This window comes from Agrilus planipennis, unplaced genomic scaffold (genome assembly GCF_000699045.2).
Source record: "Agrilus planipennis isolate EAB-ADULT unplaced genomic scaffold, Apla_2.0 scaffold156, whole genome shotgun sequence".
NCBI classification, from domain to species: domain Eukaryota; kingdom Metazoa; phylum Arthropoda; class Insecta; order Coleoptera; family Buprestidae; genus Agrilus; species Agrilus planipennis.
The window spans coordinates 66,429-88,937 of record NW_020438859.1 but is presented as its reverse complement, the minus strand read 5'-3'; the positions used below and the strand labels follow the sequence as shown (position 1 = coordinate 88,937).

General features: G+C 34.5%; 4 protein-coding genes across 11 annotated transcripts; 1 reads left to right on the top strand and 3 right to left on the bottom strand.

Moving 5' to 3' along the window:
- The first annotated feature begins 2 nt into the window (after positions 1-2).
- LOC108741026 (modifier of mdg4-like) lies at positions 3-2,557 on the top strand. Of its 3 annotated transcripts, none has more exons than XM_025979762.1 (5): positions 3-106; positions 306-670; positions 965-1,183; positions 1,245-1,428; positions 1,781-2,557. In XM_025979762.1, exons 2-5 carry the CDS (start codon positions 311-313, stop codon positions 2,017-2,019), a joined length of 1,002 nt encoding a protein of 333 aa, XP_025835547.1. In that variant the 5' UTR covers positions 3-106; positions 306-310; the 3' UTR covers positions 2,020-2,557. The 3 variants fall into 3 exon arrangements, with proteins under 3 accessions (XP_025835547.1, XP_018331108.1, XP_025835584.1); XM_018475606.2 differs by lacking the exon at positions 1,781-2,557 and adding an exon at positions 1,505-1,673 and having other exon boundaries at positions 5-106; XM_025979799.1 differs by lacking the exon at positions 3-106 and adding an exon at positions 113-203.
- Positions 2,558-3,990: 1,433 nt separating this feature from the next.
- Positions 3,991-4,787, bottom strand: LOC108741027. The gene has a single exon (XM_018475607.1). The coding sequence runs from the start codon at positions 4,713-4,715 to the stop codon at positions 4,086-4,088; it is 630 nt and encodes a 209-aa protein (XP_018331109.1). The 5' UTR covers positions 4,716-4,787; the 3' UTR covers positions 3,991-4,085.
- A 583-nt stretch (positions 4,788-5,370) lies between these two features.
- Positions 5,371-14,374, bottom strand: LOC108741022 (F-BAR and double SH3 domains protein 2). 4 transcript variants are annotated; one of them, XM_018475599.1, is made up of 14 exons: positions 13,495-14,374; positions 11,726-11,869; positions 11,571-11,656; positions 10,976-11,120; positions 10,757-10,893; positions 10,527-10,685; positions 10,053-10,461; positions 9,784-9,990; positions 9,565-9,703; positions 9,302-9,474; positions 8,482-8,871; positions 7,981-8,410; positions 7,892-7,917; positions 5,371-7,714 (listed from the first exon to the last, which is right to left on the bottom strand). In XM_018475599.1, exons 1-14 carry the CDS (start codon positions 13,531-13,533, stop codon positions 7,157-7,159), a joined length of 3,042 nt encoding a protein of 1,013 aa, XP_018331101.1. In that variant the 5' UTR covers positions 13,534-14,374; the 3' UTR covers positions 5,371-7,156. The 4 variants fall into 4 exon arrangements, with proteins under 4 accessions (XP_018331101.1, XP_018331100.1, XP_018331102.1 ...); XM_018475598.1 differs by lacking the exon at positions 13,495-14,374 and adding an exon at positions 13,002-13,468; XM_018475600.1 differs by lacking the exon at positions 13,495-14,374 and adding an exon at positions 12,574-12,963.
- Positions 14,375-14,475: 101 nt separating this feature from the next.
- LOC108741023 (myosin-2) lies at positions 14,476-22,293 on the bottom strand. 3 transcript variants are annotated; one of them, XM_025979234.1, is made up of 16 exons: positions 22,222-22,293; positions 22,082-22,160; positions 21,681-21,977; positions 20,800-21,495; positions 20,100-20,484; positions 19,217-19,497; positions 18,868-18,962; positions 18,366-18,507; positions 17,560-17,697; positions 17,376-17,501; positions 17,270-17,317; positions 16,987-17,205; positions 16,789-16,935; positions 16,132-16,395; positions 15,781-16,064; positions 14,476-15,066 (listed from the first exon to the last, which is right to left on the bottom strand). In XM_025979234.1, the coding sequence occupies exons 2-16, from the start codon at positions 22,100-22,102 to the stop codon at positions 14,769-14,771; spliced, it is 3,441 nt and encodes a 1,146-aa protein (XP_025835019.1). In that variant the 5' UTR covers positions 22,103-22,160; positions 22,222-22,293; the 3' UTR covers positions 14,476-14,768. The 3 variants fall into 3 exon arrangements, with proteins under 3 accessions (XP_025835019.1, XP_025835003.1, XP_025835040.1); XM_025979218.1 differs by having other exon boundaries at positions 22,082-22,254; XM_025979255.1 differs by having other exon boundaries at positions 18,366-18,477; positions 22,082-22,254.
- Positions 22,294-22,509: the final 216 nt, after the last annotated feature.

Sequence of the window (22,509 nt, the reverse complement as noted above, 5' to 3'; positions counted from 1 at the left end):
TCCTATGTTTAGAGGTTTACATCTGTATGCGCTTGCGCTATTGAGGAGTCCGGATATGGCCCGATGATGGTCGTATTGGCCCGGAAATAGATCAAGTTTGTTTTAAGTAAGTACATGTAAAGGTGCATTTATTACTTTTTAAATAGAAATAAAAAGTAATATGATAACTAAACCTGTTTCATGATCGTATATTAAGTAATTTTGTAAGTATGTTCTAACTTTAAAGAAGTTGCATCATGATAATGTTATTTTTTTAATACTACTCTTATTATAACTATGATTTGTTCTTCTTTATTGTATTTTAGAAATAATGGCTCCAACAGAACTGTTTTCTCTTAAATGGAACAATTTTTATTCTAACCTTACTTCTGGTTTTCATGACCTTTTAGCAGAACATGATATGGTTGATGTAACAATAGCTGTTGAAGGACACTTTTTACAAGCTCACAAAATTGTTCTCTCTGTATGTAGCCCTTTTTTTAAACAACTGTTTAAAATAAATCCTTGCAAGCATCCTATAGTGATACTGAATGATATCTCATTAGAGAACTTAAAGGATATCCTTGAGTTTATGTATCTTGGAGAAGTGAATGTATTAAAAGATAATCTCGCCTCCTTTTTAAGAACTGCACAACTTTTGCAAGTTAAAGGATTAACAGGAGATGAGACGGTAAATATTGATACATTCAAATGCAGAATCAAGCCTAAGTTTGCTTTCTGAGCCAACAGTGACATTTCACTTGTTCGTGGAGAGACTTCATCAAGATAGATTATTAGGCAGTCATTTGTTTGTAACTTTATAAAACCTTTACACCTAAAGGTAAAATGTTGCTATTGGCTTAAGAAATAAACTGTTTTTTACCCCTTTATTTTCTTTCACTCTACATGTAAACCAGAATAAGGGAAATGGAAATGCTAGCCATTTACTTTTCATATCCAGTAATATTTATGTTGTATATTGTAGAATGATACTAGCTCAAAAAATCTTAATAAAAGGGAGGCAATATGTGAGCAACATACAAATAACCAATTGGAAGATTCAACTAAATTTTCTTTATTACCAAATGATCAAAAACAGTCACATTCTAAAAACTCAAGTCCTGCAGAAAAGATTTCAGTAAAGAAGGCCAAGCAAGAATTAATTTTTTCTCAGCAATCCTTAGTTAGAAATTTTCAAAAAGTGGTACATTTTCATTTAATATCTTATACAATACTATCATCAGATGCTTAACAATTTTTTTCAGAATGGCATTGACCTAAGTAATAATGGAGTTAGTGGTATGGAAGATTCAAATATTAGCCATTATTCTGAGTTCAGTTCTGCTGGGGATAAGGAGCACTTTACATTTAATAAAGAAACACATAAAGATGCTTGGGATATTATTGTACCAAATTCATTAGTATTACAAGATAATAACCATGATAATGGTAAGTAATAGGCTATTCTCCATATTCTCTTAATGCATTACAATCTCTTCTAATATTTTGAGTGTGCCATTTCTAGCTTATTCAATGCTATAATACTAACACTGCAATATGCAGAAAAAGTACAAAAGCAAACAATTGCAACAATAATAAGAGCTTTAATATATGAGCGATTTAGTCGCTTATTTATCTATATTTAGAAATAAAATATAAATCGATGTATTTCTATAATAAAGACAATAAAATTCCAGTTTCGTTTGTATTTCAAAATAATCTTTGCATACTTTTGCTGCAAACAAATGATGTAGTTTGTTGTTGTTTGTTAATTTTTTTAATCCAAATAAATTCGGTTTAGGCAAACATCCTATTTTGTCTACCAGCAACAAACATCCATTTCAATGTATGAAATGTACAAAACGGTTTTCAAGAAGAGATCATCTTCGCACTCATGAGAAGAATATTCATGGGGAAGACGCAGGTCCTTTTACCTGCGTCATTTGTTCCCAGCTATATAAAAATTCGGAGAGTTTACGAAAACATATCGCTAAATTTCATTACCCTAAAATAATTGAGGGTCAACAAAAAACTGTATAAATAATAATGCATTTACTTTTATCGTTAGTGCAACATGCGCGCTAAACAGCCAAAACAATTCATTTATATTGGGGTTTTCATTTTTTTTTTGTTTTCGTATAAGGTGTTGAATTAATTGAGTTATAGATGTGAGAAGCCAAAGTTTTTGTATTTAAATATAAGATATTAATGATCTTTAATACCTCCCTCTATTGACCCTGTAGCGTATATTGAAGGTAACGGAGTTAATATATTTTATTCTACTTTTATTTTGTTAAGTCAACTGTTTGTTTTTATAAACAAAAAAGAATACGGGACATATCATGTTGTATGTATTTAATTTAATTATGTATTTCGTGCGATTAATTTGAAGACTGGTTTTTCCTAAGATTGTTGCTGTATTTATGGTAATTCTTTTTTATTAGTTACTATTATTATTAAACGAAAGATAGATAACTAAATAACTTGGTTACAAAGTGAAAGTGTCTTCAAAATTATTTTAATTGTGAGTGCTGTTTTAAAACCTATTTTTATAGAAATTAACATTGCAAAATAAAATAACTGTTTATTANTCTAGTTTGCATAAAGTCTGAAATTTATACTTATTATTATTTAATATTAGTTAATACTTTGTTTTAATTTTTTTTATTTATATTTACCCCTCATACTAAAACTTAAAGGAACTAAGGTGTCATTCAAGTATTACGTAACGCAGTTAGGAAGGAAAAGCATCTTATAAAATGAAAGGGGGGGAGGTTAAACAGCATGTTACGTAACTTTAACGATATTTTAATTAACATTTTTAGTGTTACGTAACGATGAGAAAGGAAGGGGGGGAGGTGAAGCAAACTATTACAGAGCGTTATAAGGGGGGAAGCGGTACCAAAGGTCTTTAAAAACTGCATTACGTATTACTTGAACGATCTCTAAGAGATATATTTATTCGAGTGCTATTCCAATTTTTTAGTTAAATAAATTGAAAATTGTATATGTACAGAATATTAGGTAACGGTTTTAATATTAAGTTGTAATATTATGCGTACTGTAGTTTTTTTTAACATGTTTGTACGAAAGTTAACTATTCTGAACAGCTGCTTCTTGACCGCGTTAAAGTTGGTTCATCCGAAGTGAAACTTCTTCTTTTACTCAGCATTTTTTTTAAAATATCGGCGACTCCGGAAGATAATAATGCATTAAGATAACTGTTGCTAGAATAAATAGGCTTTTTAACCATTTGGTGCCGCCGTCGCTGATCGGAACTGAAAGGACAGGATCTTGATTTGTCCGTATCTGCATTGATCTATAAATATGCAGGTTTCATAATTATTATATTAATTCGCAAACATCGAAACTTGTGATAGCTTTTTTTTGTATTTATCACAAAAGAAGAGGAAAGAAACTTATTTAAAAAATTATTTATGTATGTTGACATTAGCACAGATATAGTTATTGTTCGTCTGCCAAGCGGACCGTCCGTTTTATTTAATAATTTTCAAACATTAATGTGGTATCAATTTAATTTCTTCCCACTACAGCAGCAATAAAGATTTCCTCATTAATTCTAGGTAATCTATAGTGGGAAGAAATTAAGTTGATTTCAAATTATTGTTTGATAATTATTAAAATATTAGCGGCTACTAAAAAATTAAAAACTTACTTTTTTTATGTTAGGTACTACGATACTAGTTATTACTATTAATTAAGACGTATGTTTAAGTTATGGAAAAAACAACGATTATTTACATTGTCTCTTGATGACCCTAAAGTTCCATTACTGGCAGCGTCTTCGTTTCGTTTCAAAGCAGTTTGCAATAATTCGGTAACTTTCTGACAACATTGAATAGCTTCGGTTACTTCTTCTCGAGAAAATAAAACCTACTCATAAAATGTGCATAATTAGACCTATATATATGTAGGTACTTACAAATACATGTACCTTATCTTCTAAAAGTTCTTTGGGAAAGATGTTCTTATGAACACTACAATTACTTTTACAATCTAAAGAGCATTCTTCTGGTTTTTCCTCATTACATGTCGTAAAACAACTAAGATGTTTGTTTAATGGATTTGTATATTGAGACCAAAAACTATTCCATTCCCCATCCAAAGATTCCATTGTACCGAACGTGCTTTCCATTATGTCCTGGCTTACATTTTCTAACCAGCTGGCGTAATTTGAGGATGCTGTACTTATTATGGTCGTATCTCGTATGGAATCCGTAGTACTCTTTGCGAAAATTTAAGTAGGTAGTGTTATTATAAGTCATTGATAAATCTCCAGGAATTTTACTTACTGATCTATGTTGAGTATAATCGGTATAGTCCGATGAAGAAGAATCTATAGAACTACACTCCCTACTAGAGCTAGGTACCAAACAACTCGAAAATGACCTTCTCGGTTTGTATTCCGAAATCGAATCTAAACTTCTTCTGTACGTAGCATCTAATGATCTGCGATACCTTTCTCTCCGGGTGCATCCACTAACCTTTTCAGGGCTTTTAAAGCATTCGGGAACGCACTGATTAAGATCTTCGATATTTTTATCGGGTAGAGAGAGCCTTCCGCCTGTTCTTTTCACCGTACCAGTTCTACTGAGTCTATGCGAAGGCGAACATTGGGGACTGAAATCATCTTTGTCTTTTCTGAACATCAGAATGGATTGATTATGTGATCCACTTGACGATTCTGAACTAAAACTTATACTTTCTTCCGACATAGTAGTTTTTTTAAATAAATTTCGTTTGTAATTTGTTAAGACTTCAAACTCTTTCACATCCACTTTTAATTGTTACAGACGACATTACTAATTTCACATTGCGATGTATACTGTCGATAAACTAGGGAAGTGGGCGATTATTATTCGGTTCTCATAATAATTTAACATCTAAGGATCGGTATCCAGGACGATGGGTAATTAAATGTAAATTTACGAACCACTGGGCACATCCTCGGAGGTAACCGATGATTACTTGTTAAAGGATTTAAACGGGATGGAAGGTCAAGGTAAAATTAATCATTAATGAGACCATAAACTTTGAATCAACAATATATAATGCTAAAATGTACAAATTATTTCGCCAAAAGTTCGCCTCGCCTTACTTTCAGGCGTATGTTAATAAATTATCAATTTCATAGTATTTCTTTGGAATCTATAGTAGCGGTCCTATTAATTTATATTCTTTATAAGCTGCATCTTCATACGTTCGGCCGTTGTTTAAATTTATCCCGTACAAACAGTCAAGAAAAAAATTTGTACAACTAACTGCCTATTATTTATGTAATATAAAATTATAAGAATTCCATTATAACAAAAACCCACGAAAGCATTTAGAAAGCCGTTTTATTTTTTTATAAAATAAAATAAAAGGTCATTAATTTTCTAAATATTTATTTTACATTTTGATGTCACATTTAGATCAAATGCATGAGGATATAGAATTGGATTGGAGTAGGTATTATCTACTGGTAACAGATTGAGTTACATGTTGAAGGCACCGCTGAAAGAAGACGGGATAAAAATATGTAATACTAACGACAATAATAATTATTAGAATAATTTTTAAATTAGACATGAATTTTTTTCTAGCGCGAAATAGTTTATTTTCGGTAACAATTAGCATTTCCTTTTAGCTTATGATATTTGTGCTAGCATATTTTAATTTTTTTTTATCTATATTATTTACAAGCATGTAGGTAATGTAGTTGTTTAATATTTTATTCTTAAAAAGAGTCGGTAGGTATGTACTATAATCAATACGTGCATATGTATGTACAGTTAAAAGCAAAAAATTTGTATTAAAGTCCGAAAAAGTTACGGCAGCTTCGCCCGTCGGGTTTTTTAAACATTAATTCAATGATTAAGACTAATTGACTGAAGAGATATTTAGTAATTTTCTCCAGCTTCACTAGAAGAAGCAGCCCCATAACGACATTTGGATAGCACGTACCGCGAAGAACATACTTTATATCCCTATTGGGTAGAAAGATTCGTTTAATACAAAGTGTAGGTTTTCAAATAAATAGGTACTTAAATTACTTTTTATAAATACAGTTTTGAAATTTGAAATTCGAAATCTAAAAATACTATTTTTTTTAATATTCAGGAATTCGATTTGCTATATTTCATGAATTATTATAAATTTGATATCATTAATAATCATAAAATGCATTTATAACTGTTTTGGTTTTAAGTACTTTCTCTGAACACATTGTTCACATACATTGCTTTCTACGGAAAAACTTTTTCTAGCCCTTTCTGTAAATTTATTAATGTCCTTTTGTTCTCTTCCCTTATAAATTTAATTCCGTTTGCAAGTTATGCGCAATCGGAATTGATTGTTTTTTATCTTAATTACATAAGCGGGTGATTATATTTAATCGTTTCTGTAAGCATAAGAAGCCTTATTTGGCTGTGGGCTGTAAAATATCAAAGCTATAAGTTAATTTTCATTTTTCCAAATGGCATTTTTAGACGGCTTGTATAGGTAGCAGTTTAGCTATAGCTCAAAAGCGCAGAAAGTATAGGTACCTATGTACGTTCTAAATAAAGCTTGGAAGTGTAATTTAGTTTACAGTTTTATCGAGTCTGCTAGATTAATTAGATATATATACAAAAAAGAATGAATATTAAAGTAAAAAATTTATCGTAACTTTACAACGTTGCAAGTTAATTATTGACCTATTTTATAGTAGTAATTATGGTACATTTAAACAGCAAGAAACGAAATTTCCTACTTCCATCCCTTTTAAAGCAATCAAAAATAAATACATCATATTTATTACATATTTATATTGAACTCAGTTTCATAGTGTCTTCAAGTAAGCGTATCTATTGAAGTTTTATTTTATTTCGTTTCAAATAGCTCTCTGAATTTTACTGTTTGTTGTCGACGACTGTATGAGAGAGCTCACGGAAATAAAAATCTAAACTAACTTTTTTTTTACATGTAGGTACTTATGTAAAGCTACAAAAATTATTGTATCTACGAGTAGTTATGTTGTATATGTAACAAGTAATTGGTTTTACTAAAATTTCAATCGTAGCTATTCGTTTGTTCATTTCAATTGCCTTTAAAAACCTAAGAAAATTGCTTGCGCGTATAAATTCGATGAGGTACAAACTTGTCATCGATGCCAGTTAATAGTAGTACGTTATTTCTACGCATTTGACTCCTTAAGATCTTGCAGTCTTGCTAACTGATGTGGTTCCAATTCGTCAGGTATACTTGCTCTTCCTCCAACCACCTGTTTCGGTACATCCACTACCCCTTCGACGTCAGCGTAAGAAGCATGACTTACGGAGTTCTCAGCAGTGCTTGGTCCCGTGGTATCGCCATCACTCGTACTACTACTAATGGCTAAAGGGCCTGATTCATATGGTTTTTCTTCAGTTGCGTCCTCAATTTTTACAGATTGTTGTTGTTCCTCCTGGATCTCTATTAATTCCTCATCAGGTTCTTCTACGATTACGTGATTAGTGAAATGTTCTTCTATGGGATCTCTTGGTTCTTTTGATGGCTGTTTATGTGCAAGTTCGCTTTCGTCTTCGTCATCTTCTTTCGGATTTTCTTCAACTAGCGGAAATGAAGTGTCCGCTTCTTCGGTCATTGGGGTTGCTGCTGTTATTACTATTTGGGCTACGCTCAAATTGAAATCTGCCGCCGCTTTTTTCTTTTTGCATTCAGTTTCTGTTGTCGATTCCGCCGTACCGTTTTCCTGTAAGAATCAAGATCAAGATGTTCTATAAAATCAAATCAATCGAATGAAAACGAAAGAACACAAGAAAACGAAATTTATTTGTTAATTAAGTCCATTTACATACAGCACTTTTGAAAAGACATATATGTAGGTACATATTTGGAAAAGTAGTGATAGTTAATTTTAATGTCTTACCTGATCTTCCACTTCAATACCGATAGCTTGTAAACGTGAGTTTTTATCAGAAAAGGTTATTGATTCAATTACTAAGTAGTATTACTTACTCGGTATATTTTTATCTTCTTGAAATTGTGCGCCATACTGTTTTTGTTGACCTTTACTAAGACTTATGGAGAAACCATTGCTGCTACCGCCTGTATTATCGCCAGTTATTGCCGTTTCGATTGCACCATTAACTATTGAAGCTTGACTAATTTGTGGTGTTTGTTCCTTTGACTCCTCTGGTTCCTCCTCGACCGTTGGAGATGCATCAATAACAATTGGTTCAGAAAATGGCATTAGATGTTCTGGTACTTCGGGGGGTGTAAAGACTGGAGGTGCCGAACATGGGGGTGTTTCATCCCATTGGTTGGTTAATGGTTCCCCATTTTCGTCACACTCTTCGACTACTAATGATGGAAAGTTTCCCACTTTACCGTCTAATTCGCCTTTCCACCAACCGTCGTCCACACCATGTGCGCATTTACTAATTACCTGTAAATTGTATTGCCGATTTTTAATAATAATCTACTTGAAGTGATAAATGTTTAACTAAAAACACTCACTTTAATTATTTGCCCTTCTTCCAATGTTAAATCTTCTTCTCCCTCTCCTTCATAGTCATATAAAGCTGCGCAGTATGACACTGTTGGTTCTGGAACGGCTTCGGTCATATGTATAACAGAAATTTGTTCGGGCGATTGATTAGTAGTTTCAGACTGTTGGGCTAATTCGTCGTCATTGTCCACTGTGTAGTCAACGGAAGAAAATGAAATTTGATTTACAAGTCCTGGACTTGTTCCAGAAGGTTCTCTTTCAATATCCAGGTAATTTTGCGGTACGTAACCTTCTTCTCCTCTATAATTTCGTGCCCTCAACCAACCGTCTCCATCCCCTTCACCAACTACTTCCAATTGTTCGTTCTCTACTATGGAAAGTTCGTCAGAATTTTGAGCCTATGGACAAAATTATATTTCCATATTTGTTTTTGCAATGTATGATATCATATGTACATTTCATTTTTAATAGAAGAGAGTACATTTACAGGTAAATGAGCGCAAAAAACTAAAGCAAAGACGACATTCCAATACTTATTAAGTAGGGATACCATTACCATAAAACTTCAACATACAAATTTTGCAAGTCTTTTACATTTTGATGAAGAATGTAGCTCGGTAATTCCTCTGGCTAACTCGGATCATACTTCTCCGGCGTTTTCTTATTATAGATCGAGAGTTGGTGGTCGTTATAAAAAATAATTTTACGAAAATTTCATGACATTTATCGTAAGACCCAGTTCGTTATAAATGATAGACACTGCGGGACTTTGAAATTCCGTGGTTATAATAAACGAAGACTACTTCATATAATACTGTATGTACTTACTGTATATGAATATAGTGCAGTACATTTGAAAGTTGGGCCACTCACAGATGTTGTGTCCCCTGCTGTTCCTTCTACGGGCTCTCGGGACTCTTCGGCTCCCCAATCCACTTGAGTAGGATCGTCCCATCCCACCGTGAGTTGCTCTATTCGTTGACGTTCTTGTTCTAACATTGCTGTAATAATAAAAATGCTGTCTTAAAAATTTGCAATAAAGAAACCAGGTAATCGTATAAATAATTATTGTTGTGGTTGTAATTACGTACCGTCCACTTCCGGTGCTTCATAGGATTCTTGTTGGGTGTCGTCCAAAGATAACGATTTGTCCGGCTTTTCGGAAATTGTTTGCTGAACTTCGCCGTCAGCAAAATCACTATCGTAAAACGAATCGGAACTGGGATGATCCTATAACAAAGTTATGTTTCTGGTGTACCAAATGAGGGACCTATGTACGTTATATGTATATAGTGTGTAATTTCATTTACCGATAGAGAACTAGCGGAACGCTGAATGTCTTGGACCGTTAACGTTTCAGCTTCTTTCAGCCATTCGTCAACATTCACGCCACCTTTTCTAAGGACCTCGATCCGTGCCTCCGCCTTTACCTTTGCTGTTTCTGCTCTTCGAATATTTTGTTTCATCTCTTCGATTTTAGTCTCCAAGTCGGGACTGTTTGGATCGTTGGGATCGGTCTATACGCCAAATAAACAATAAATAAATAAATTATTATCAATAATAACAATTAATTGTAAACCTTTTGCCCCGATTCTCTCAGAGAATTGTATATTTGCAACTTCCTGACTGAGTCTTTAATGTTATTACTTTCGCGTGCTATTTTCGTTGCCCATCGGCGGGCTTCCTTGCTTAGTTGTGCCGCTGCGGACTCATGTTCGGCCGTGATATGATCCACAGGATCACCTTCGCACGGTTCGAATTCGTACTGGATGTGCTGTTTGAGAACGGGATAAAACAAATAGACACATTGTAAATTATACTCTCGAGTCAACTGTTTCGATTGATTGAGCACCGTACTAAATGAATTTTGCATAGCAGAACATGTCAACAATTCGGTACGTCCCAACAGCGATAAATATTCTGCTACTTTGTCGAACACGTTGCTTTCCATCGACTGCATGGTTAACTGAAGGTCCACCACGAAATATCTGAGAAAGATGTTTGACATTTTTAAGTTTCGTAAAAAAATTAAAAAACAAAATATCGTATTTACCTATTTTGATGAGCGTTTGCAGCAGCAAGACACAAAATATAGTCATTACGAGCACCGCTTGATTTTTCCTCGAGCTGTTCCCTTTTTGATGTTACTTTAGCGCTATTTTTTTGGAGCGACGTGATGGACTGAAAAAAAGAACCTTTCTTCTTTTTTAATCTACAAAGGAAAATAATAATCATAACGATATTTTTTCTTAAACATGTCCAAAAAATGTTCTGGGTAGTTACTTTTCTTCTATATCCCTTGCTTTGTCCCGTACATCGTGGGCGGTGTGCTCTTCGTCGAAGTATAATTTTTTGGTTTTATCTAAATCTTGAACGCAAGCCTGCAACTCTTTCTGGACCGTTGCAATTTGTTCAGCGTACTAAAATAAATTTTAAATTCATCGAAGAAATCTAGAGAGATAGACAATTTAAATTTAAATTGTTAATATTCATAATACCTACCTTTCTCGCAGTTTGAATTTTGTGCATTCGAAGATTTTTCGCTTCATCCGCGATCTGCTGTTGAAAAATTTCTATAGCAGCCAATCGCGCTCTTGCCAGTTTTTCGTGTTCCTCTAGAACAGTCCTCCAGACACTCCACATATTCCTAAAGAGTTAAAATCTTTTTCTTCTGATTCATTTTTGAAAATTTTGTTTGCGGATTGTACCAATAACATAAAATTAAAGAACAAGACGCTTTCGAATGTTTTTTTATAGCTATGTACCTATATTATATAACAAATTTTTCTTCGTGCAAAAACTAAAAAACATTAACTTTAATTACTACTCGTTGTAACACCTACTTTAAATAAAATTAACGAAAAATTTAGCTTTGCCTTGACTTTTTTTGGAGTTTGTCGCTATTATACGATCTTTTGTTTTTTACTTTAAGATTTAAATGCACTAAATAACACGTTCGATTTGTTCTATTTGGTATATCACGTTAATAGATACTATTGACTGTTATTCATTTTAATTGTACATATATTGTAATAATCATTTAAATTATCTTCCGTTAAAGCGTCCCATTGAAAAAAATAATACATCTAATTCTCACCATTTTTCTTCGCTTCCTTCGACTTTTATGTCCGGTATATTTGGAATTTTCTTGTTCAAATACGCCGATGAAATTTTGAGCAGCGCCTAAAACAGATATTATACGGTACCTATATCGTCTACAGGTCTATAACATTAATTTAGTTTCGAACTTACTTCCGAGTACGATCTCTCAATCGCTGATTTTTTTATCACAAATGTTCTTATATCTTCTAATAAATCGCATTCATGTTGATTCTTTGCTAATAATTTCGTTATTTGTTCTGAGTGCAAAGTTTTTAGGAATTTTGCGTAATTTCCCTGCAACAAGTCGTAAATAATAATATATTGTTCATCCATCGTCAGCATTTTTTTATTATACATCGCAATTGATTAAATTAAAAACAGTTTAATTACGGTATTAATGTTGCATATTACTGTTAATTTCTTCGTTAATTTAAAATTCACTCTCGCCATTCCAAGACAGTGGTAACATTTAACAAAAGTAGAAAAGAACATTATTGGTGTATTTTTTTTCAATATCGGTTTAAAAGTTGACAAAGATTTATTATGCAATCAGTTTTATAAGGTCATGGCATGGGTATTATATAATAAGGTCATTATAGTACAATATTCATTGCTCTTTTTTCTGTGCTTAAGCAAAACCAAAAATGGTTTTTATACGTGTGCAGGGGATACGTTAATAAGTTGTAGAAATACGTATTTCTACATACGTTGTACGGTATGTACCTACAAATAATCTTTTTGTTATAAATTAATGTCAGCATGGAGTTGATCTTTCATGATTATCTTAACTCAAGTAAATTCGAGGGCTTTCTAATTTTTGTAATGTTAACAGTGAAACGTGTAATAATTGAATATATTTTATTTAAACATTATCCACATGTTTCTTCTTATTCGTGACACAGTTAGTTATGTCAGAAATATGTAAAAATAAGTGAAGATAATGAAACTAGAAGAATTTAGGTTAATTTAATTTAATTAACGTAGGAGTTGATTCGCACCTTTCTCGGAGGTGGCTGCATATTAAAATGAACAATTGGTGATAGTAAATACCACCACCATCAGCGGCACTCGCATTCACTATCACCACGATACAATACACCGCGATCGTCGTCCGAAAAGCACTAACGGAATCCAAATCCTCTCTTATCGATTACGACGCCCACCGACGCCGACGACTGCGTAAACGCGCATTATGATGGACGCCGAACGTCGCCTCTACCACCGACATACTGATATTGAACGTTAAACAGGCAAACAGTATTAAACACGCTTGATGGCCTTCTAATCAGGCCACTTTACTTCCATTGCAAAACAATGACAAAACACCCGAGTTTCGAGTTAGAATTATAAGGTTCGAACTGCACAAGATGAGTATGACCAAGAGTACAAATTTAATCAATAGGAATGGTCGTTTATTCTTACCTACCTCCTTTATTTTCCCCAACTTCACTCTTTTCTCAGCAACACCATTGAAAGTAAAATTCAAAGCGTCCATATTATATCTACTATTATCTACTCATACAACCTACATGAAATTAATTCACTACCGTCATTACATCGTAGGTACCTATATTTTTACGATACTGCATACTAAATTCATCAAAAAGTAATTAATAATCAATATAGTTGCGAATATATTGAATGGTTGTGAACTACTACTGTCAAGATACATATGTAGGCACATTGTACCGTGTTTATTGGATTAATTGTAAGAAAAAAATTACATTGAAAACTTATCGCAAACCGAACAGATAATCGAAAATTGCAAATATGTATTTCTTATCTGTTTTTACGGATAATAAATCAAATTGATTGTTTCCGGTAAATTATTGTATTTAATAAAACTTGCAAAACTTCCTAATACGCCGCGGCGTATCAGAATAAAGTTCGTTCGGGATTTGAATTTAGTTAGCACTTACGTTGTTATTACTGAAATGTCGTCGATATACCGGAAACATTTTTTTTAAGCCACACTTATCGTAAAACGTAAAATAACAAAAAAATATGTTTTAAATGTGATCACTTGTCAATGTCAATTTTGCATCAAGGCTACATGGTGATATCTGAGAAGGGCGGACTGATTTCGTTTATTATTATCAAAAAAAAATAATACTACGATCAAACATTAAAAATTAAAAATAATAATTAAATTAACTCAGATTTCAGATGTCTCACTTTGCAAGTTTCACTCATCGTCAATGATTTTACCAGAAAAAACCCCTGTACTTGATATGATGCACTTTTTCGATGCTTTTGAGTTTTTTGTACATGTAGACACACGTACCTTTCATTTGTCGCTACTCACAACAATATACACTGGTGGTTATTGAGAACCAAATACATGCAATCGTTCATCAAAGGGCAGCATCGTCTGTTGAAAAATACGGCGTGGTAGGTATCTACCTACGTACGAATGCATACCTACAGTCAGTCATCTTTTCACATACGTAATTAATATAAATACAATTTAATGTCTTTGAGGGTGTTATTAGGCTTTGTGTAAAAGATTTTTAAGAGTTCGGTTAGTTTAGGACACCTTTTAGAGAAAAAGGTAATATTTTCAGATAGACAAGGTTGAAAAAAACATATTCTACGCTCGTGCGACACGAAATGATATGTCCGGTGACCGTTTCGCCTTACCTGTGTAGGTACACGGTACTAGTGAAATGTTCCCTGCAAGAACAAGAACAACCATTTCGTGCAAAAATATTACGAGAAGTGCATGTACTTTATGGCGCGCACTCTTTTTCAACAAACGTGGAACTTTAATTTGTATCTGTTGCAAATAACATTTATTGCGAGACATGACAAACCATTTTACTTCACCATCACCATAAAAATAATGACAAGACATTACCATTAACACCACTTACCGCTTACAAAACCAAATACAATTATTGTTAGTTTTTAAATATTTATTGATGTGCTTTAGTTGCGTGTATGATTACTTGATTTTTTTTATTACAAACCAGTTCCCATAACAAAATACTAGTGTGTATAATAAAATATAAATTGTATTACATTTCAGTAGCCCCACTCATTTCCATTTTACAAAGTTTATATATTTTTATTTAATTAAAAAAAAAAAAACGAACATCTAGTTGAATGTCACTCAGCGATACACTAACATACATATGTAAATATGTATTGCAGTCAGCAAAATTCCTACTCCCAATTTATCCTCGGATTATTATCAATATTGGCCGCAGTCGCAGGCGTCTATGCCACCATCGCCACCCATCGGCGCCACTCCACCGTCCGGGTACACAGTCGAATATGTATTTTTTAAGAAATTTACGTGCGCTTGCAAATTCTTGATACGCATTTGGGCATCTTCAAAGTTCTCGTTCAAATTCGTTATTTGCGCCTGCATCTTTTGCCTTATTTCGTCCCTGTCCTTCTGCGCTTGTCGCGCCTGAGCCCGGCTCTGCGCCAGCTGACGCTCCAAATCTGCTATCTGATTTTGCATCGACCTTCTCACCGTTTCGCATCTATCAATTAAATTAAATTCAATCAATGTTTGTTATACATACTTACTACTGTTACGATTGGCGGTAATAACTATTATTGTATCAACGAATACTTTAATACAGTCAATGTCTTTTTTTTGTTGAACAAGGACGAAAACGATCTTGAAGACGTAATTAACAGTTAATAAGGGAAATATAATTTACGGGAGGCATGGAACTAATTGCAGAAAATTTCATATGCTCTATACAAATTATCGTATCAATTTTTCTCCTATCTAGACTAGTTTTCCGAAGGAATGAGAAAAACGACCAATGCATGTGATTTTGTTTGTTTCTATGCTATCACGCTTAAATGTTGAAACTGATTTTGCAATAAGTTAAGCTACATACATAAGCATTCTATCAATCTTGAGTACGATTCGTATGTTTAAGTTCTGAAAGTGTACCTACTTCACGAAATTTCACCCCCTTAATGTCAGCCTATCATCATTTACCCTTCCACGGAGCACCATGGTTCCGTGGAACACCTTTTAGGGATCGTTGCCATAGTGAAAATCAAACCAATTAAACTTGTTTTAATAAGACATAATATGTGCAATGTTTGGAAGTATTCCATCATTAAATTGTGGCTATATCTTTTCAAGAATTGTGTGTATCGAGAAACTATGTATGTTCAAAAACAATTATCTAAGTTCTTTGCAAAAAAAAAATTATTTGTTTTTTGTTATCGCATACCTGTCTTTCGTCCGTGCTACTTGTCTTGCTGATTCTTCTCTAACCGAATCCAACTGGGCGACGAGCTGAGTTATTTCGTGTAATTTTTCTTGCACTCGTTTCTCCGCCTGGTCGTAAGCTTCCTCAAGTCGTACCATGTCCATTTTGATCTTGTCGTTTTCCTCTTCGAGTTCCTGAACTTTGGTGGTTAGATCGCGAATTTTCTGCTCGAGTACCGCCTGTTCGTCAGCTCCAAGTTGTTGATCGCTACGGACTTTCTCCATATCTGCAGCCATGGCCGCTGCCTAAAATTTTATAAAGCAACATGAAAAACTATGACAATTATACTATATTAACAGGTGTGATTCTTACTCTATCTTTATATTGTTGTAATTCCCGCGAAATGGCCTCGTTGTTTCTTTCAGCAAGAAGATGCATCTGTTGAGCTTCTTGCAACTTAATCTGCGTAGCTTTGAGAATGTCCGGTAGAGGTGTTAACTCCTGCAGTTTTTCCTGAAATTGATTCTTTACCCTTTGGATTTCGAGATTTACTTGCTCGGTTATTCGGTTGTTCTCGATTTCCATCAAATCTATTTGTCGTCGTTGTTCTTCTACAGTTTGCTGCGCTTGTAAATACTGAAAGAATTTTGTTCAATAGCCATATATATATANTCACTTACATGCATGCACAGCCATATATATATATATATATATATATAAGCGGATATCGATACAGAACTAATTAGTGTTCGCACGTTAGCGGAATTGTTAACCCTTACCAGATGTATTTGCATGGAAACTGCTATAATAAAAATCGACAAAAAACTGAATGATTTTCAACTTTGTAATAAATATAAAAAGTATAAGTTGTTTGTGTTGTCAAGATAATTGCATCTTTTTTCGTTAGTTAAACGATATAAATAAGAGCTGGTTAATGTCAATATTAACCAACTCGGAGTTGCACTGCGTTTTTAACTAACCAACCGTCATTCGTTCAAACATTAACGAAGAATATTCTTTATTGTTTACCTTATTTCGATAATCGTCCATTTGGGTCTGCTGGTCCTGTATCAGTGCCCTGAGTTCCTCCAGTTCGTCCTGCGCGTCCCTAAACCTTTGTTTCGCCACATTTAATTGTGCTTCCATTTCGACCATTTGTTGCTTCATACTTTCGCTCTGTAAAAGTTGGGCCAATGTCAAGGCAAAAATTAAAAAGAAAATACCTACCTTCTCCAATTCCATCTTCAGAACTCGAACCTCTCTCTCTAGGTCCTTCATCTTTTGTTCGTAGGCTTTCTTAAACTCGTCAATGTCACCGCCACTCCTCTTCATCTTTTCGTTTTCCGCCCGTAAACTGGCCACTTCCGTTAGTTTCCCTTTAAAGTCATCCTGAAGTCTGCAATACTGTTCCTTCAATTGACTTAGTTGTTGCTCTATTGTTCCACACTAAAAATAAATGCCACACATTTATAGAAACCGCAGGTGATGTTTTTTGCAAGTTTTGTCTTACCGGAGCTCTAGGTTGTGGTCCACAAGGAGGCGGACAAGGTGGTGGGCACTGAAACGTGTGTTAAAACGATTAAAAACAATTTTAATTTTCATCAACGTTTACCAACAGGTTTGCACGGCGGTGTGCATATCATACGGCGATGGTGCTCCAAGTGTTGTCGTTCTTTTTGCACTTCCACTAGTTCGCACTGCATGTGTCTCACTTCGCTTTCCATGTCGTTCAATTGTTTTTCCTACAGGAAAAATTATTACGTTATTGGAGTTTATTGAGTAATTGTTATAGTTATTCACGAGAGCATGCGTTGTTTCGACATATTCCTGAAGTCGGCTCTCCATCTCCGCAGGACAAGGACCCTTTCCTTTTCCGCAAGGCATCCTTTTTGCTCCTCTGCCGGTTCCACAAGGTGACGCTTCTTTGGGTTCTTCTTGCTGAAATTTTTGAATATTCTCATTGTCAAAGGTTGAATTTGTATTGAGAAAAAGAGTTTGCTTTTCCGTGTTGTAGAACTATGTAGGTACGTGTACCCCGGCGGTGTAGGAAACCGCGTGACGAAAACAGGGTCCGAAATAACCATCTCAAAATAAAACGGCGATAGAAAGCTTAACTGTTGCAACTGTAAAATCAATCACTATCCTTCACGTTTAATAAACCTTTACTTAAATAAGGTAGCACGTTAATCACAAAAAAAAAAAAACAAAACCCTTAGTGCTAACTCACGGAAAATCACATGCACTGCCCTTCCGCTTCTCCTCGACAAACTCAGCTGGATGGAGTAAATTTTGATATTTTTGTAAAGCGTGAAATTTTGTAGCAAAAATCTTAGGAGAGTATGTTATGTATTTAAAATTAACCATTTAAATAATAAACAATTATACATAACGAAGAAAGTATACTCACAAACAAAACTCTGAAAAAATCAACGCCTCATATAGACCGGTAAATGTACCTAATGAAAACTTGACCGTTCTGGCCTCTGTTTTCGTCATTGTTGAGACCAAATAAGAAAAATGAGAATGGCGAACAGATAAACCTGTATTTATGAAAAAATGATAGGGGACGTAATTCCATAGTTCTTTGTTTAGATGTGTTGATTTACCGCTTCTCTCCCTTTAAGTCTCTGATTGAGCGCGTTGTTCTCTTTGCAGACAAGTTTTAATTCCTGCTCGAGACTACACAGCTTCCTCTGCAGGTTCTCAACGAATTGATCTCTAGATAACAAATCTTCTTGCAATTGATATCTACCACACAAACAAGTAAGGAATTGTTTGAAACAATTAACAAGATCGAAACTGGTCGGTTAGTTTAATAATGAAAAAATTAAACGAATTTTATGAAAATGACAAAACCACAGACAATTTTGACATTGCTAGGTGTTTAGAAACATTCTCAAAAAAAAACACCGACTTGATCTTTTCATACTGCAACCGGAATCTTTTATTGTTTCGTCGTTGCTTCATTTTTGTTTTTTACTTTTTAACGAAAAAATATTGCGCGCAACTGTATTAAAATTATTACATACATATAATAAAAATTATTTTCTGACTTACGTTGATCATCAGCCTTGCTCTCTACGTATTGACCTATGTGTATTTACGTACCTTGTACCTTCCAATTGTGCATTTTCGGCAGCTAACTTCTCTTGCATGGTATACGATTCACTTAATCTTTTCGCAAATTTCGGAACGACGCCACACTTTAAAACAACAAGGTTTCATTTACCTAATATTATCGATAAAATAATCATTTCTAAATAGTATACCACATACATATTTTTATATTATCGATTTACATTATAACTTTTTGAGCTGTGAAATGTTAAATTAGGATCGTACCGTCATTCCTAGACGTTTCGTCAGAAAAATGCAAAACATGCCTATTACCGAAAAATCAAAGAACATGTACGGAAAGATTAAAGAATAAATGCCGCAAGCTTCAAACAGAACTTACCGGCGATGATGGTGCATCCGCCGAACAAGGAGGCTTCGACCTTCTTTTTTTATCTTTATCGTCGCAAACTATAATTTTTGGCATATTGTTTTCGGTAAGGCCACAAATGACCACTTTCGGTAACATATCCTCCGGTCGCTTGTGTTGCGTGCTGGGTTTTAGCGGCGTCATTTTTTCAAAAAGATTCGTTTGGGCAATGAGTTGTTGAATCCTTTTGGTTTTCTCCTCGAAAAGTTGCATTTGTTCTTTAAGCAAACAGTTCTTTTCTTCCAATTCCTTACCTGATGGGAACCAATTTTAATTCACCTTTAAGTATGGGGTGACGAGGTGAGATTCGATCACGGGTTTTCCGGAAATTTAATTATGCAAAGTAAAAGTGCAAAACTTATTTAGTTGTGCCTTTTCGCCTGAATTTTGCCTTCAAAATACAGTGGCAATGATCATTTTTGTTCAGAATTAAATATAGTTTTTTTCTGAAATCACCCAGTGCCACCCGATAATGTGCGAGTAGTTGGTTGAACGTGAATTCTTTTTCTTATGTATTTCCAACAGACAAAGTGTCTGTAAGAATTCCCGGAAACCATCCCAACCAAAATTCTAAGATGTTTTGGAGTGACGTGTACTTGTCGATGGGCGATATTGCGGTGAATTAAGTTTAATAAATTTACGGCAAATTTAAATCTTTCTTTTAATTTAAGAGAAGCGGCTGGCGCGTGCTAATACCTGCCAATCGCTTTGGTCGGAAAATAGACGTGACTATGTGACATAAAAATCTCGAATATTTTTTTTCTGTTTAAGATAGGACGGATATTTTTGACTAGTAACTGTACGAACCACAGCAAGTGAGAGAGATTTAGATGTTAATGCTACATGAGTAACAAACCTTCGGCCTCGGTCATTTTCGTTTTACATAATAGTTCACCGACCCTCTGTTTCAGTTCGTAAATGATCTTAGCAGTTTCCATAGCTTGTCTTTCGGCATCCTCTAATTCGGCAAGAACGGCCGCATCTATTGTAGGATCGTACTGAAAAAATGAACCGCCTCCCCCTCCGGCACCAGCACACGGAAAACCTGCAGCTTGTGCTCCTTCTGTCCCCTTTTTCGTGTCGCATAAATTACTCACATTCTCATCCAGTGCCCCCTTTAGATCTGGATTTTCGTCCATCACTTGGTCCAATTCCTGGTCCGCCTGCTTGACCAAGTTTTCGATCTCTTGCAGATCATCGTCCGCTATCGTTTCTGTTTGTAGATCATCGGTTACCGTGTCCTTAAAAAAAAAGAAAACTGTTTGGCACGACTTTCAATGTTCATGACTGTTTCCTATCTTTTGGAAGAGTACTATGGCGAAAGGTTGACTATAATAAGCCCTTCTTCCCAGATCTCGAACTGTTCTGCCGTAGTCCATGGAATTTTGCATTTTCATGTGTTTCGTCGTTCTTCGCTAACGGCATCTTCAGTGGTGACTTGACTGATATCAGTAACCACTGAGGATGCCATCAGTGAATCATCTGGAGAAACAAAATTTCGTTGGCCACGTCCGAAATCCGAGAAATAGTTTTGTAAGATCAATTTTGTCATCTACCTCGATACCAATTTCTTCCACTGTCGTATCTTCAGCCATTCCTAATTCCTGTTTTTCTTCTGTTTCACTGTGATCGTAGTATTTTGCTGTAATTGATTCGTTTGGAAATTCTCCTTCTTCTTCTTCTTTTTCTTCTTGTAATTCTTCTACTTGTTTTACTTCAATAACTTTTGCTGCTTCTTGTTCGTTTCGGTAAAGCTCTTCCTCTAGGCTTAATTGTTCTCGTTCCAAGACTCCTTCGCTACTGGGAGAAAAAAACAAATCTAGATCCTCGTCCTGAAAATCTGCTTCTTCTTTTGTCTTTTCTGACTTTTCAACGTCGTTCTCTTCCGCTTCAGTTCTTACTGCTATTACGTCTTCTTCGCCGCTGTCGAATTTAATTTCTTCTTCAACTGTTTCTTCTCTTGCCCTGTGCTCTTCTTCTCTACCGATATCGAATGATACTACTTCGCCCTCAAACGGTTGTTCCAACGAATATTTCTGTCGTATTAGTCCTTTCTTACTACGGTTTGTGACCAATTCCGGCAGACTTCCCCTAAATAACAAAGGCGATTTTTTTCCTTTGGCGTGGCGTAGTTTTAATTTGTCGTCAGATCTTCTATCTCCCGCTCCTTTATGTGAATATACTGACGCAGATTTCGCAACTGAACTTACTGAATAAGTTGCAGTTTTTGCGGAATGACAAACTCGCCTCTCCTGAAAAATAGACACATGGATTTTATATCCGGATAGGTAATGATCTGATGTAAATTACAAGCTGAGATAAAAAAAGAATATATTATACAGTGGGGGAAAACGAATTTTGAAGATGTGAAATTCGCTTGCTTTAGATTTTATAGTCAAAACAATTATTGATAAAACAGATCGATTAGTTTCGTTACCGATTTAATAGATTCAATAGATCGAACGCTGTTTAACGTGATCCACCTCGGAGTCCTCGCAAACTTTAGATCGTCCCAATTTCTCAATGTCTTCCTGAAGTAGCTATCAGCGTCGTCTCCGTGGTTAAAGGTTGGTGCTTTTAAGAAAGGTTGACAACTTTTTATAATTTCAGCAGTTCGCTCCGCAAACGCCGTGCTGGACGGTCCCTTTTTGCGCTTTTGCCTTAATTCACTTTGCGTTTTAATCTCAAAATCAGAGTCCTTTAGTAGTGACACTGGTTTACTATTCCGTTTCACCTACAACAAGTTTGTTTTAATTTCTATTTTCAAACTATCACTGTTTTTCGCTGTTGCATGTTTTAACGCGCGCGCGCGCGCGCTCGCTCGTGCCTTCTTCTTACCGGATTTTGAGAAAGTTTCATTGCATTATTTATACCATGCGAAAGGAAATTTTATTCCGTAAAGGTTGATACCATTTCACTAAAAGTAAAAAGTAAATCAAAATAATGTAAAGTGTTCAAAAAATAACAGAAGTCACTACCAAAAATATTGATTTATTATTTCCGATGCGAAAAAGTTTTCATATATGCCATTGTCTTGCACACTTTATATTTATACATTCTAGTAACAATTTTTTTTACAAAACAAGTTAAATTTTTTATATTGTGTGAGATTCTAATATGGCTTTTTATTTCGCGCGTTTTTTATATGTTGTTATATATTAACATTTTAAGATCGGTTATTATTATCAACATTGATTAATTCATATTTTCTAATAGTTGATACACGCATAAATTGAATACGAAAAAGCAAATTATGCACTATTAAA